At 37.0% G+C, this 16622-nt stretch overlaps 2 protein-coding genes across 2 annotated transcripts in view; both read left to right on the top strand.

The window, feature by feature from the left end:
* The window catches only part of slc35f1 (solute carrier family 35 member F1), a 92298-nt gene extending 88705 nt beyond the window's left edge, over positions 1 to 3593 (top strand). The window contains exon 8 of the mRNA XM_079888527.1: positions 2405 to 3593. Within this exon, the coding sequence (XP_079744653.1) occupies positions 2405 to 2629 (225 nt within the window). The 3' untranslated portion in view covers positions 2630 to 3593. The remainder of the gene's footprint in view (positions 1 to 2404) is intronic.
* Positions 3594 to 4680: 1087 nt separating this feature from the next.
* Positions 4681 to 15783, top strand: LOC307167909 (uncharacterized protein). The gene is made up of 8 exons (XM_079887225.1): positions 4681 to 5024; positions 5886 to 6171; positions 6253 to 6375; positions 7855 to 8112; positions 9369 to 9460; positions 10114 to 10295; positions 12191 to 12360; positions 15269 to 15783. The coding sequence occupies exons 1-8, from the start codon at positions 4755 to 4757 to the stop codon at positions 15421 to 15423; spliced, it is 1536 nt and encodes a 511-aa protein (XP_079743351.1). The 5' UTR covers positions 4681 to 4754; the 3' UTR covers positions 15424 to 15783.
* The last annotated feature ends 839 nt before the right edge of the window (positions 15784 to 16622 follow it).

The following is a 16622-nucleotide window of genomic DNA, read 5'->3' as shown; positions in this document are numbered from 1 at the left end:
ATGGAACCATTGATAACAATAAAGTAATTGAAAACAATAAAGTGTAGGCATTCCTATGACATTAAATCACATGTAATGCATGTATCACAACATGGATTTTGAACCATGATTCATTTATTAATGCCATCCTATCTGTAATTTCAATCACAGACTTCTTGCCTTGAACAGTAGACTGACACTGAGAGAGAATTCTCCCTCTCTAATACAACTGCTGCTTATTCATTAGTTTATTCTCAGTGGAATCTCTCCTATTGGGCCTCCATGTCTGATTCCCTCATGTTTATTAAAGAAATAAGACCCTAATATAGACTTGTAGTCAAGACCGCCTAAACCGAGACCAAGACACTACCAAGACCAGAGGGTATCGAGACCAAGACAAGACCAAGACCAAGACCAAGACCAAGACACTACCAAGACCAGAGGGTATCGAGACCAAGACAAGACCAAGACCAAGACCAAGACCAAGACACTACCAAGACCAGAGGGTATCGAGACCAAGACAAGACCAAGACCAAGACCAAGACCAAGACACTACCAAGACCAGAGGGTATCGAGACCAAGACAAGACCAAGACCAAGACAGACCAAGTCAAGACCGGAGGAAAAAAAAAAACAGACTAGTGTTGAAGCTAAGCAATAACTATGAATTCAAGAACAGCAGCATACTAGGGTTTAGCTGCAGTTTACATTCAATACATATTAGACGGTATTACTTCAACTACACAGGCAGAACTATACAGAGACAGACCATGTCATGTGTGTGACTGTGAGCTCACTGTAAATGTTTTTGCAGACTGGGTGAGATCAACTGTGTAGCAATTGCATGACGGCTGTTACTGCACTATTAGAGGATTGAGACTCCCTTAACTTTTGTGTACTGTTGAGGACTGACATGACTGGTACTGACTGGTTCATCTGACAAAACATCAAACACCTCCAACAACTGTCTAAAGAATGAGAAATATGTAACCAATTTAAATTATACTTAATGTGTAGATGAAATTGTAACATCAAATTAAAGAAACACAATTATAAACTTGGATTAGGCCTAATGTTTAGTCAACACAACGGAGATATGCAGATGATATTTAAAAGACCATTTATTTAGTCTAACACCACCATCTTAAATACAATACTGTGATCAAACAACACACACACACACACACACACACACACACACACACACACACACACACACACACACACACACACACACACACACATCTCTGCCGATTTCGGAGTCTCCAAATGAATCCATTCTGCAACTTTTAAATACATAATAAAATGTTTAAAAACGAAATTATAGGTTTAAGTGCAGGATCCGAAAGTTGGTCGTTTTGTCGCTATGGTTACACACACACACACACACACACACACACGTTGGCGGTGCGCTCAAAGTCATCTGTCAGTTGTGCAGTTACCCAAAATCTCCTGAATGAAGTTAAAACCCATCATGTCACTGATATGTGTTTTTTAAATCAAGTGATCAAAGTGCTCGTTGCCGCTGCGATCAGTGGCGCGGATAAAGTGTTTTCTCGTTTGGCTCGCGCACACGCCGCACTGTCTTCACTCGGACGCGCGCTTCAATCCGTTCCGTTGCGGATAACAATGTTGCATTATCGAACGTTGTGTCGTCGTGGATATTTTAGTATTGTATTGCTAAATCCCCCAAACACTATGTCGGTCTGAGACAGCGAGACCTAGACAAGACCGAGAGGTCCGAGACCAAGACAAGACCAAGACCAAAGACCGTCAAGGCCGTGACAAGACCGAGACCACGTAAAAGTGGTCTCGAGACCGGTCTCGAGACATACATCACTACCCTAATGTGACCTTTTTTAAAACTTTGTCTGCAATGGCTGCTGTCATTAGACTGTGGCATCAAGGGATAGTTCACATGTCACTGTCATTATTTACTGTATGTTGTTATTTTGTTGGGGAAACACAAAAGGTGCATTTTGGAAGACTTTTTCATACAGACTCTCTCTCTCTCTCACTCTCTCTTTAAACCCTCACTGCTTTCAAGTTTCATATAACATATTTGGATTGTATGATTTATTATTAATAAATTATGATTTGAAGTTATGTTTGAAGTTTGAAGTTAAGTTGAATTATGATTTAGCTTGAAGTCATTGTTCTATTATGATTCTATTTAGAATTAATATCGTGATGTACAGTTTTAAATCAGTGTTCTTTTAAGAAGTAGTAGATTATGATTCAAAGTTTTAAATCAGTGTTCTAGTTCGACTTAAATCATGATTTACAGTTTTGAGTCAGTGTACTATTTACAAGTAGTAAATGATGATTCAAAGTTTTAAATCAGTGTTCGATTTAGAATGATCATGATGTAGACTTCTCAAGTCACTCGATATATGAAGCTGATTATATTGTTTGCCTGTCTACAGTTTTCCGGGCTTTACCTGCTGTCCTTCTTCATCATCGTCCTGGGACTGGTCTTATACTTCTCCTCCTCCACGTACGTGGCACAGGATCCTCGCGTTTATAAACAGTTCCGCAACACGGGAAACGCCATCACAGACACGCCCACTGTGGGGTCGCTGGAGCCTTCAGTGACCTATACGAGCCTGGGTCAGGAAATAGAGGAGGAGCCTCGTATACGAGTAGCCTGAAGGGGGCGTGGTCTCTCAAAACCAATCATACACGGCCCGGCCCAGCAGTCTGTAGAAAAGTGAAGGGTAACGATCACTGATTGATGTAATCAACCACGTAGCAAATGAGTACACTGTGATCACGAACTGTTAATAGGTAGCAGTGACTTCTGTACATCTGAGTTATCAGATCCATCATGTATAGAGATGATTTCACCTCATTGCCTCTTTCCCCCGCGGCAAATTAAGTGTTTAGAAGGATTCGTGCTGACTTTGTCCAAATGCTCACTTGTGAATGTTTTACTTTCTTATACAAGCACAAAGGGTTCATTGTATCTGAAAGTTTGACAAGGTTCGTCTCACTACAATTTCATGAATTTTTTATGTTTTAGAAGATCTATCTGACGACGTCTCTGGAAAACTGCATTCTGAGTTTTAAAATGCTGATTTGAGCCAGTGCCTTGCCATGTGATATTATTGTGGATTCCATTTAGCCAATGAGAAATCATGACTTCTAAAAACAGTGTCATCAGTATTGGACATCATGTCATGATTGCATATTGTATTATCTGCTCAAAATTATAAATATTTCCATCTACAAAAAGGGTTTAAAAAAAAGAGTGATTTTCCACCCTTCTTTAAATGTTATACCATTTTCATTTTTTATATTTGTCATCATATTGTTTATTTTGTTTTAATTCTGCCAAGAAAGGGTACATGCATTTGTATTAAATATTAAAGTCTGTGTAATAGCAATTGATTGTAAACTTGTAAACTATTTTACTGCACTTGACTTTGTTTTATAAGCAGTTCAGTCTTTAATTATCATCTTATTTGGATAAAATCCAATACAAATACATGTGTAAAGTTATTCTGAACTGATATCTACATTTTGTTTTGTTTAAAAAAAAAAATTGTCATTTAAATATTGGAAATTCTTAATGTGTTTGACTTGCTTAAAATAAAGTATATTTGTCTTAAAGTCAAAAAACGTGAATGTGCCATGACTGGGAAAATGATCATAACATCATACTCATACACATCATAATTAAACTTTTACTTAAAAGGGATAGTTCACCCAAAAATTTACATTTTGTCATTTACTCACCCTCAAGTTGTTCCAAACCTGTATGAGTTTCTTTCTCCTGTTGAACACAAAAGAAGATATTTTAAAGATGTTTGTCACCAGAAATGTGATGGTAGCTATTGACTTCCATAGTATATATATTTTTTTCTACTATGGAAGTCAATGGCTACCGTCAACTGGTTGATTAGCAACATTATTTAAAATATCTTATTTTATGTTCAACAGAAGCAAGAAATGTATACATGTTTGGAGCAACTTGAGGGTGAGTAAATGATAACAAAATGTTTATTTTTGGGTGAACTACCCCTTAATGCATCTCAGATGACATAATGGTACAAGCTACAATATCTCCTTTAATTAAATATTTGTGAAGACCCTGAATATGTGATGAAATATTAACCAATTGAATAATTCTGTTTACAAAAGACAAACTCTTAATGAAACTGGGTTGCACTATTTTTAGTCAGTCCCCATTTATAATGTGCAATACTGATTAAAAACGTTTTGGGCCATTTATTTATTTGATTAACTCTCAGCTCACCAACCAAATAAAAGATACTAAATATAGTACAAAGCTAAGCATAAAAAGCATAAATAATTCCTACAACAGGAAATATAGACAGACAAGAATAGCCTACTTTATTGACCCCATGGGGAACCGTCTTATGTGCAGGACAACAGCCACATCAGAACTATAAAATTCACCTCTAACACAGAAAAAACAATTACAAGACAGACCGTAGAATAAATTAGCATTACAAAAACACCGCAAATAAGAAACGCGTTTTTTGTCATTGCTGTTGGGAAATTAAGCGTTTATCTTGTGAATATTTATTACGTAACGTTTCAAGGCTGCCTACCCGATTGGCTTGGCGAATGAAAACGCTTGCTGTGTGAATGTTAATTAGATTAAGCAGGAATGTTGGCGTGACCTCATTAATATTCATGAACGACCTCTTCGAAATTCACCACCACCCCATGACCTCTCTCAGGTGGTTTCTTCCTAACCTTTAACACCTGAGAGGTGTCTGCAGGCGGGGCGGTGACACCGGCACAGGTATGGCAGACCTTAGCACGACCTGGGAGTGTGAGTTGCTGGAGCAATTCTCCTGTCTGACTGCCGCCACAGAGGACGAGCTCCATCTGAATGCCTCAGATATTACCCCGGAAAGCAGCGACAACACAACGGGCTTATTGCATTTAAGTGATGAAGTTCTCCTGGTTATATTGAGGAACTTGGACCCAGTGTCGCTGCTGAGGCTCGGCAGCACGTGCAGTTTATTGCTCAGAGTTTGTTCGTGCAACTCTCTGTGGACCACACACTTCCAGGTATGGAAATTGATTTTTTGATAGATTTATCTCAGTAAGTCGATTTTCTTTGAAATGAATAAATTCACTCTTTATGCATGGTACATACCAGTAGGTGGCGAATAGTCATTGTGTTTATAAGTGATAATTTAATCATGCATCCAACAGTCAACAGTTTGAATATTTTAAAGAAATAGTACCCATACTCAGAATTTGTCCTCTGCATTTAACCCATCCACACATTAGGAGCAGTGAGTAGTGAACACACACACACACACACACACACACACACACACACACACACACTGCAAGCCGTGGACATGCACACCCGAAGCAGTAGGTAGCAATTCACTGCGGGGCCCGGAGGAGCGATTGGGGATTAGTTACAGTGACCTTTGCGTTACAAGTCCGATTCTCTAACCATTAGGCCACAAACTTTGTGGTCTTCTTTGGTTTGATTTGAATGTTTTTTTTCACCTTACAAAATGGGTCTAAAGTTAAACTATATAGATGCCTTTTAAATGGTAATCATTGTATCCAGTGCATCTTGTATTTCTAATCATTTTATTCAAACAATTTTATAACGTTTTGTAGTGTACAACAACATTACTCCAATTTTCATTACTTCATGAAGTCTGTTTGCAAAGATGTCACCAATTTTGACCGAACACTAAAATCCACATTAGGCTTAATAGCAATACAACATATACTATTACATATGAGAACATATTATTATCTAAAATAAAAAATCTGTTTGATTCCCATTACATTAATAATGTCGTTTTTGGGGGTTTTCTTGTTTTTGTATGTTGATCCGCAGGCTTCGTAAGTGAATGCAGCAGGCACTCGTGTGCTAATCCTCTCCAAAATGTTTCTCCACAGGATTCGTTTGGGGTCAGTCTGTCATATACCCACGCCAGGTGTCCCGTAACGGCCAAAACCGCCTTCCGCTTGGTTTTTATGTGGCGATCCCTCTTCAGAAACATCCACTGTAACCGTGCGTTTCAGGAGAAGCTCTTCGTGGAGATCCCGCTCGCGCCACACAAGTACTGGGTCCAGTGGCTCGTGCTGGAGGAAATCGTCCCGTTGCCCTCAGTGAGGCTTCCCTGCAGTGATGTGGAGAAACTGTGGGGCATCACCACAGATTTGTTCCAGGACAAACTCCAAGGTGGTCATATTCTCTGCTGTCACCTGAGGTTTCCATGCTTAATTCAAGCTTAACATGCTGAATTATTTTTCTCTTTACCAGAGAAAACTGAAGATTGTGACACCCTCAAATTTGAATGGAGGGAGCTGTATCATCTTGCATTGAAGCATCATGGTAGTGTCTCACTGGTCTTCCAGCATGTTCTCAGCCAACACCAAAACAAGGGTGAGATATTTGCATCCCATTTAATGAAACATGAAAACAACATTTTTATGTAACCAGTTGTAAAAGTAGCAGTTTAGACCAATATCCTTGTCTAGGTTTTTTTTTTTTAAACTGGTGTCTGGGGCCGCCAGGAGTGCTAAGGTGCCAGTGCAAATGTTCAGAGAAAGTGTAAAAAAAAAGAAATCTATAAAAATAAATACAATTAAACAGACACATCTGATACAAGTGAATAAATAAATAGATATCAGTATAGTAATGAGTAGGAAAAAATGAAATGTTGTAATTTAATAGAAACTAAATATTTTCCAAATAATATTTTGATTTGGTTAATGTCTTAATAGTTTTTCAAAGTATGAATCGTCTTTATACAATAAACTACAGTAGTCAATATTTGAAGTGGATCAAAGTTATACATGAATTTTGAACAATACCTGTTCTTGTCTTAGGACAACTTTGTCAAATGTTGACTACTGTATAGATGCCTTTTAAATGGTAATCGTTTTACTCAGTGCATGCGTCTTGTATTTATGAAATATAATCATTTTATCTAAGGTATGTTTGATCACTTTTATATATTTATCTTCTATTTTAATCTAGTTTCTCAAAATAAATTATTGAATCAGTGTGAACTAGTTTGTTGATATGGCCTGTCAAATAAACTGATTCAATGAAATGAATTTAAAGATTTAAATCAAAGATGCTCCCTTTTAGGGATGTAAAAACCTGTCTACTTGCATGGTCTTCAGGACACTTAATGGCCAAATAAAAAGTGCAATAACCAACGTTGCGTAAATTGGCATTAATATTGCTGAAGAAATATAGTATAATATGCAATATATGGCCTTATATGAATGCTCTGAGTGCTGGAGTGGATCCATTCAACTATAATTTCTGCAGTGCATTTAGCAAATTGATGGTTGGCTCATGATGGCACCTATACTGTATTGATGTCTTGCCCAAAAGAACATGAGGGTGTCTGGGTACTGTCGTTGACCTTTTATGTCTTTGCTATATATGTTTCTTCTCTCCTACTAAAAGTAATGGGATTTCTGAAGAAAGATGAAGTAATCTAATTTTTTTGCACTGGTGGATCACTTCAAACTGCTGTGATGGACCCTTGATCAGAGAGTTGGAGTGTGACACTGAGTGATGTTCCTGGTGAAGGACTGTGACTCATAGTTCACCCTCACCTGCTATTTCCTGTATCTTTTAATACACTAGTATCTGAAAGGCCAATGTTCTATAGCTGTTAGCTTTGAACAGGATGTGGTGCATCCTGGTCCGTGTCGATCTAAAGGTCTTTCAGAACTTCCACCAGTAGGTTTGGAGGTCCTTCTGTAAGGTTTCAGAAAGGTGTAATTGTGCAGACTTTATAATAATATATAGATATGCATTCATAAGTAGTGTTTCTGCTACTTAACTAGCTTTTTAATTGGCACTATTGTTGTCATTGACGCCCATATCTTGTACTGGTTTTAGAGCATGCAGAGCTGGAGTCCATGTACCATCAATACGTCCAGTGTAGGTTCCAGTGGCTCTTCACATACTGGTTGTTTCGTCAGCCGACTCCGTACAACAAGCAGCTGCGCTCCATTTTCCTGCAGTGGAAGAAGCACAGCAAGAGAAAGGTGGCCACCTGGGGTGAAACACTGTGTGACGTGAGGTACCTGGCCTCCCTGCACCCCATCACCAAAGACTACTGGAGAGGCCGATTGGCCCGGGGAAATGAGAGCCTGGGTGAGTTACTTGGTTAATTAAAAATAAATAAATAAATAATATACATATACCTTTTTTTACATAGCATGTATTTTGTGTATTTCATTTGTTCTTGTGTATAGATTTATTTAATAACATGTATTTATTGTAGCTTTTGTATTCATACAGTGCATTTTAAATTTTATTGTTTTTGTTTATAATTTAATAGCATGTTTATTATAATTTGTATATAGATTTATTTAACAACGCATGTTAACTTTATTTCCATCTAGTGCTGTTTAAAGATTTAATAGCTTGTATTTGTTTATAGACTTATTTATTAGCATGTATTACTATTAATAGCTTCATTTAATAGAATGCATTTAATTGATTATTTTTTTTTCAATGAAATGTATGTACTATTTTTAGATCAATGTTTTTTTAATTTAATATTTTGTATTTTAAGGGGATTTTATGATGGCAAATTATATTTATGCAGTAGTTATAATCCATTGATTCACTTTCCAACTTAAACTATCATAAATGTTGAATGCTTTTGAGCACAAACTTAAGTTTGGTCTCTTTTAAAAGACGCATGGCAGATTATTACTGAAGTGAGAAGTTTTAAAAAAGTCAACTTAAACTTGCAATTCTATTAAAAAAAAAAAGTATGAAAAGTGCACAAAAATATTACATTTTTAGATGAAATATATATTTTCCAGAACCTGTTTTACTCTAAAACCGTGATAGTCAAAGTCATAAATCTAAACAAGTTTTCAAATTTGAGCTTTCAGTAAGATTTTATTTGGGCGCAGTACCGAACGCTTCCATAAGATTAAATTCTTTCAATGCTGTCATTTTTGACCATGGAGCACAGGTGTGGGTTTTTTTGTTGTTTTTTTGTTTTTTTTCAGGGACCATTTACCATAGCGAGTTTTCTAAAAAAAAAAAAACGTAATTTTTTTTTTCGGTCAAAAATGCCTGAAAAACACCAGAGGGTTAAATAAATGAACCTGTCAGCCGGTCATTTGTAAAATTGTTTTCCTACCTTAGTAATGGCTTATATTGGTCAACCTCTGCTGGAGAATTGGCTAGATCTTTAAACCTTGAGGAGTCAAGCGACCTGCTGTATTTGCTCATGTTTTCTGTTCTCTGTCGGTCTCATGTGGCGCTCTCTCTTGAGGAACTATGCCTGTACCAGTCCTTTGGCAGGAAAACAGTCTGTAGATCAAATGTTACTGCTCCAGTCTCTTCGCGTATCATCTCATGTTCTGACTGTACTTGTTTCTTTCCATCAGGGATTCAGACTGTTGGAAACTACTTCTCCATGTGTAAGTCTCTCATGGCCTGGATCTTGAGCCGCGACTGGGGCCGACTGAAGCGAAGAAAGGTACATCTATAGAATACATGCAGGAGGCTGAACAATATATATAATTTTTTTTTTTTTTTACATGAAGTCCTCTCTCCCTGGTGTGCATTGTGAGGTTTGAATAAATTTAACAAGCTGTCTTTCCAGGGACTAACTTTTCTTCACACATGATTGTCCCTGTTCTATTCCAACTGATATCTCTCTTCCCCATCTTAAAAATGGCAAATAAGTTCCTCAGAGGACGTGATCTTAGATATTCCAGCAGTGCTCATCCTCTGCATTTCATTAGCCAACGAGAATGATTTCACAGGTCACGGCGTGAGCAGACGCTCTTATCTAATGGCTGCCTAAATTGATTATAGACGTATCGGTGCATGTCTCAGTCAATTACATTGCATGTCTGAGCATACAAATTCTTACAGTATTATACACTGGTTTATAACACGTGACCATTCAAGGACACGGAAAGGATCAGATAGACATTAAATTTGAATTTTATTTTTACCAGTAGAGGTTAACTGCGCATTATCACTGTACATGCAAAATCTCTATTCAAGTCTTATTTTAATTTATTCAGTTTATTTATTTTTTTGTTGTACTTGAATATGCAAATGTAGGCCTGTTCCCTTATGCATGCACAAGGTCATTTAGAATGTTGCACCTGTCATTGGCAGGTTTATGAAGACACCCTGGAGGGTGTATATCTTGTGCTGAGGCGGGACATGCAGGAGACGCTCATCGAGCACGAGCACTTCTGGCAGGTGGCCAAAGTCCAGATGACCCGTGTCTGTGCGCTGGAGGAGACGGCCGCAAATTATGTCAACTGGAAAATGATTGAGACACTCCCCTACTACAAGTCAGTCCTGCTCGAGTCTGCGCTCATGCCTGCGCACTCACCTTCTCTCTTGAGAATACAGAATTAGAATTGCAATGTTAATAGGAAAGGTTTTTTGCCTTGTACTGACAGCAGGGATTTCCTTGAATCCTATTCTATTTGTTTTGATGTTTAGATGAGAAAAAAAAAAATTAAATGAAAAAATAAAATAAGCTAACTTTTTTCAATCTATTTAATTTGTAAGTATAATAATAAAAAAATAAAAATATTTATACATAAAAATAAGCTAACATTTATTTTAGGTAAAGCAAACTTTCACTTAAACTTTGTATTTAGATTAAAAATAAGCTAAAAATAAACTTGATCTAAAATAACAAGCTAACGTAAGTTTCTTATTCAGTTAAAAATAATAATTTTATTATGAAATATAAATTATAAAACCTAAGTTTATTTAAAATTAAATAAGCTAACTTAATGACCAATTAGAGCCGAGAAGTGCTCAACTACAAAACTAGAACATTTTATTTGCACAACTCAAAATAGAATCTTTTTTTTTTTTTTTTTTTTTTTTTTTTTTTTTTTTGTTTAAGTTCAGCGTCATGGCATGAAAATATTTACACAACACTGTTTTCAACTTAAGACAGAAAATGTTTTATTAGTTTTGGCCGTTCATTTACACGACATCTGCGTTGGCCTGAAATTACAAACTTTTGAAAGCGGGTTTTAAAGTGCAAGTTTTTGAAAACCATACCATTTATAGTCTCTGTGTGAACTACAAAAATGTGAATTTGTTGAAACTGATGTCATGCGCATGTTTTACGTGGTCCGTCTATAGGCGCAGTGTTTCTTTACAAAGTGACATTTTTAGTTGCTTTTGCGGATCCATGTCAACAGGGATTGTTTTTACAGCATTGTCGTCTGTTAGCAAAACTTTTCATAAATGCAAAGGAAAATCATTTTTGTTCTTAGTACATCGGGGTTCCCATTGATCACTCTAGGCTGTGAAGTGTTGCTGTCGCTCAAATTGCTGTTTCCACTAAAAACTAGTGGTGAAAGCATTGAGCTTTACCAGTGGTTGGCTTTCAGACTGGGCTTTGAAGCTTAGCGAGTGCACTGGGAGGAGATGGCAGCTTCAAAAAAATACCCTGCAGTGACTTATGGGCAGTCAGTCGATGACATCTTTGAAGTGTATGGCGACTGATCTCAAAAAGCATGGACTGAACTCACAGCATTAGAGGTAACCAAGAGCAGTGTTGTGAAGAGTTAAGTGGGATCATGTTCCTTGAGGGCGATCGTCTTACGCAAGCAGATGTGAGTGGTAAAGTGCTCACTTGAAGAAAAGAGATGTCTGAATGTTATGGTGCTTTTTAGCCATGATACTGATGCTGGCTGATTAAATATTTTCATGCCTTTTTTTTTTTTTTTGTTTGAGTTTTGTGCAAATAAAATGTTCTAGTTTTGTAGTTGAGCACTTCTCGGCTCTCTAATCTCTCCATCTAATTGGTCATTAGCATTCAAAACATCAATGCTGGTTTTAAATGTAACTAATAATCCACATTTGAAGAAGTATATGTTTGAATTTATATGCAGCAAACTGAGTTTTCTTAAGCGTTTTTCATCCGGGGTGTTTTGTTTGAAGCTGAAACAGTCATTATACAGAAGGAAATCTCAAGAGACGGTGAAGATGAATGCCTTGTTGTTCAGAAGTGCTTGGAAAAATGACTTTCCCCGCAAAAGCTTTTACATTTGTTTTTGGTTTTTAATTCTCTTTGTGGCTTATTAATAAAGGTTGTCTTATTCCCCAAGCTAATGAAAAAACAAATAATTAGTCTTGTCTATTGCCTTGTGTAGTCGCTTTCGTAATGGGTTTCCAGCTCATGCGTGTAATATTTTTTTTTTTTTTTTTTTTTTTTAAGGCTGTATCTGGTGTCTGGTAATTCCGTGTACTTGGATCATGTGCAAGGTTTCTTGCGTAGAAAGGGGATAATCCGGGATTGGATTTACCTGGAGGAGAACGTCTGGGCTAGACAGTTGCTTCCTGAATCGCTCTACACGTTGCTGGAATTTGACACCAAGATATCTCAAGGTGGGTTCATCTGACCTAAAACGACCCTTTCCGTTTAAATCATTGGCTCTCACTCAGGGGCCGGGGGCCTCAAGATGACTTTATTTAAAACAAAGACCAATCAAGCATTAAAATAGGCTAAAACGGCTAAAAATCAAGATATATATAAATGTATAAATAATCAATCTCTCCATTATAAAAATAACCAAATAATCTTTCTAGTTATGCAAAACTCAAAATATTTTATCAGGTATAAATTTAGTGTGGTGGTGTTGGGGGGCCTTCAGATATTGTTGTAGAGATGACAATGGTGGTCTTGAAGTCTGAAAAGTTGAGCTCCACTGATCTAAATGACTACAGGGCGACCGGAGCTAGAGCTGCACGATTAATCTTTAAAAGATCGCCATCTTGATTCAAACACCCACACGATCTCATTCCTAAATGTCAACGTTTCTCCCATGTCTATTAAACCTTTGCCAAAATTACACCGGCAGCGCAAACTCATATTTGAATGTTCCGATGACCCAGAGAAAGCAGTTATGTACAGGTATGAAACTGTCTTTTCAACCACACAGCACTTCTGTGATCATTTGAATATTTTGTAACACTGAAATAACGATACTGAGAGAAGTTTATAGTTCGGATATAAACATCGTCTACGGAAGCGTTCAAAATGGAGTAAATCCCCTTTTTGAAAGTAACTTGGCGCGTCAAATATTGATTGTATCAATTACATCGTTACACCTGTAGGTGGCGACATGACTGTTAAATGTTTTTGCCATCGAATCATTCATTCTTTCAAAAACAATGATTCATCCAGCAATGAAGCAAGTGAAGTATTTGAGTCAGTGAATTGACATTTTGTCAGAACCTCTTGTAAATTACGTGTCATTTTATTTAGTTGTCTGTTCAGAAACGTGATCTGTTTGAAACGAAGTTGTGATTTTCAATTTATCCAGAATTGTGCTGCTCTGACTGAAGCCATCCATTCATAGTACAGGAACAGATTTATCCCCCGTTTTAAATGACTAAGCCTGGTCGATGCTTTTGCGTCTTCTGAGACCCTAGGTCTCATCTTTGCTGCCCTTAGTGTATTAATTTGCTCCTCGTCTCTACTTAACATTAGCTGATGCAGTCTTAACGCTGCTCGCCAAGTTGCTTCAGCAGATTTGAAGTGTGTTGGTGTTAATCCTCAGTCCTCTGTGAGCGGTCGAGACCACACAAAGTTCATGACATTTTCATTAGCAGGATCTTTCGTTTCAAAGCATCTTATAGGAATGTGTGTTGTGCAAGTGCCTGTTTAGTACTTCTCAAATAGAAGGAAAAGCTTCTCTGGATGATGATTAGCAAACATTGTAATCATGCAAGCCCTAAATGCAGTTATGAGGGGTGGATTAGCAGTGCTTAAAGTCACCATGAAATCAATTGGTTTTTTTTTGTTTTTTTGTTTTTTTCTGTAATGTGGCAGTATTTTTATTATTTTATTCATGTGCCCTTGTAATTTAATCAAAATAACTTGCATCGACTTCTGACGCATTTACTGGCAGTACGGGGCAACCTAGTCACTCGCATGACATCACAGCAATAGCAGACCACAGCAGTCCATTCAATTCCTGATAGACACAATCAAGTCACGCCCTACTTTTTCTTTTCTTTTTCGAGAAGCTGTTTCACTCCGATAGGGAAGAAAAGACTATCACAACTTCCATTTCATGCTGACTTTTACAATAAGGCAATACAACATAATGAAAGTAAAGTGAAACTACAAAACATTTAAATCAAATGGATTAAAAACAAATGAACATACTCTTGTTCATTATTGTATACACCACATTTGATTTGACAAGAACGCTACAATTGCAAACGTCACAAGTGCTCTTTGTTCATTCAGGAAGTGCTGGTTGGTGTTCTAGTGGAAGCATAGTAAGGCTTCAGCCTGCTTTAATTCCCCTCCTCCTGTCTGAGAGCGATCCATCAGTGGTGTGACGAAGGAATGCTGTGAAATTTGATTAGGATTTATGAGGGAGCCGTTCCATCCCTCCGTGACCCATCGGCGTGAGGAATGATGCTCCGTTTATTTGCAGGCTCAATCTCAAGGCAATTTGTCTTGTTTACCATCTTAAAATAGTTGATACATATTCGTCTTAGTCTATTCAAATCTATTGGACTAGAGATTTTTGCAGTCTGATCTTCAATGTGTGTGAGATGCATTAAGGTTTGTTTGTAGAGCTCTAGATAAGTGAATGTCTACAATGGCCAAGATTGATGCATATCGAACAGCCAATTTATTGAACACTACTATTAAATGAAAGGAAATGACTTGCACAATGTTAAATCGACTGAATTGTTAAAACAAACAACTTTGTCAATGGATAATGCTTAATAACATTGTTAGCACTAGTAATTTTCTCCATGTACATACTATGTACAGTACTTATTACCCAGTTATTGTAATTACTATAATAACTAGGTGCTAACCCTGAACCTACCCCTGAAACTTAACCATGTTACCCTTATATTACCCAGTACTTTAGGTACAGTAAGTGCACACACTGTAAAATAGTGTAACAAAGAAATAAATAACGGTAGCATTTTTAGTTCTGTTTCCCATGCACATACTATGTACTTATAGTAATTACAATAACTATGTAATAACCCTGTAGTTATTGTAACCCTTAACCCATGTAGTTAACTTATTACCCAGTACTTTCTAACAGGTCTACACATACTGTAAAATAAATGCAACCAAGTTTCTTTAAAAATATATACTGTATAATAATACAAATAAATCTTTTACCTAATTTAGTACTATTTGATGGTAAATGTACAAAAATAACTCTTCTGTGTACATGAGGCACCTTGCTGTCGTATCTGGATTGTCCACTAAAGTGTTTGGTTGATGATGGCCTTCATGTCTGTGTTTGAACAGAGAGTTTACACGGGGACTCTGCGGTGTCCCAGCTGAGTCGACTGATGTGGCTGTACCTGAACTCGGGTCAGGAGCTCTATCTGGAGGCGCTGAAGGGAATGGTGCTGCAGTGCGCTCGGCTCTGTCTCGATCATCTCGGCACGCTTCAAGCGTAGACCTGATACAGACCCAAACATTTTAACCTTTTTTTAACTGACTTTTTTTATAACATGGCTACTCTAAGAAGATTATATTTTTAATTTTTTTTTTTTTTTGTGAAGTTTAACTTCATGCTTTAGTGCACAAACCCATTCATTCTCAATTTATGTCTGAGTAAATGTAGTGCACATGCAGCGTTAGCTTTTTATTCGTGTATTGGTTTTAGCATTCCAAATGATCACTAGTCTCCTTTCGAGATGCTTTTTAATGTTACTATCATGTGAATTTTTACTTGTTAATCTTGTCATGATAGACTGCTGGTTAGTTTGCTGACCTTGACTCAAGGTTGCTGACTTATTAAAGCACCTTTACACCACACACTTCAAAGTCTGATTGTTTTTTTTTTCTTCCTTTTTGTTAAAAAAACCCCTCAAGTACAGTGCATATCGTTTTGAAAAATGTCTAGTTGCATAACAGCCTTATATCAAATTAAGTGAACTTCAGTGACTTTTTATACCTTACCGCTTTCTTTTTCATGAATTTACCTTAATCGAAAATGATCACTATGCCATAATTCCATGGTGCCCCCCCCCCCATTTTAGTGGCCAGTCACAGCACCTGAAATATACGCTTTCCTTTATAAATTTGTTTAAAAATGCACTTACTGTACTTTGGCTCTTTCAGTAGTTGAGGTGTCCACTTCCGTTTAATAAAATGTCGACGTCAGTGGTTCCCAGTCCTAAAACTAGCACTAGTTTTTAATACAATACAATTAGGTTGCTACAGTTGTTCAATAATAAATAACACAAAGTGAAAATAGTGGCATTTTGGGGTTACGGAAACAATAGTGACCATGTTGAAAACACAATACTAACATGAACTTACTAAAAAACACATGGATACTGATCCTGATGATTGGATTAAACATCCTACCTGCACGCAAATCCTTCCCAGCAAACACACGACATACCAGATACTTTTTTTATTTTTTATTAAAACATTAAATTTGGTAATTCACTTTTATTTCATGACTTACTGATTTAAAATGTTACTAAGATGTTGCATGCTTGTAATTGATAGCTAAGTGATATACAGCATGCGCCTCTGAGCACAGTGTAATGTCTGACAGGACAGGAAACTTTTCTAAGATGAGAGACTCACAGGTTCCGAAAATAACGTTAGAATGAGACTGGCATATAGCCTGACAGCATCTTAT

The sequence above is a fragment of the Squalius cephalus genome (assembly GCF_949319135.1).
Source record: "Squalius cephalus genome assembly, chromosome: 12".
Classification (NCBI taxonomy): Eukaryota; Metazoa; Chordata; class Actinopteri; order Cypriniformes; family Leuciscidae; genus Squalius; species Squalius cephalus.
Note: the sequence above shows the minus strand (reverse complement) of the source record. Positions and strands in the feature narration are given on the sequence as shown.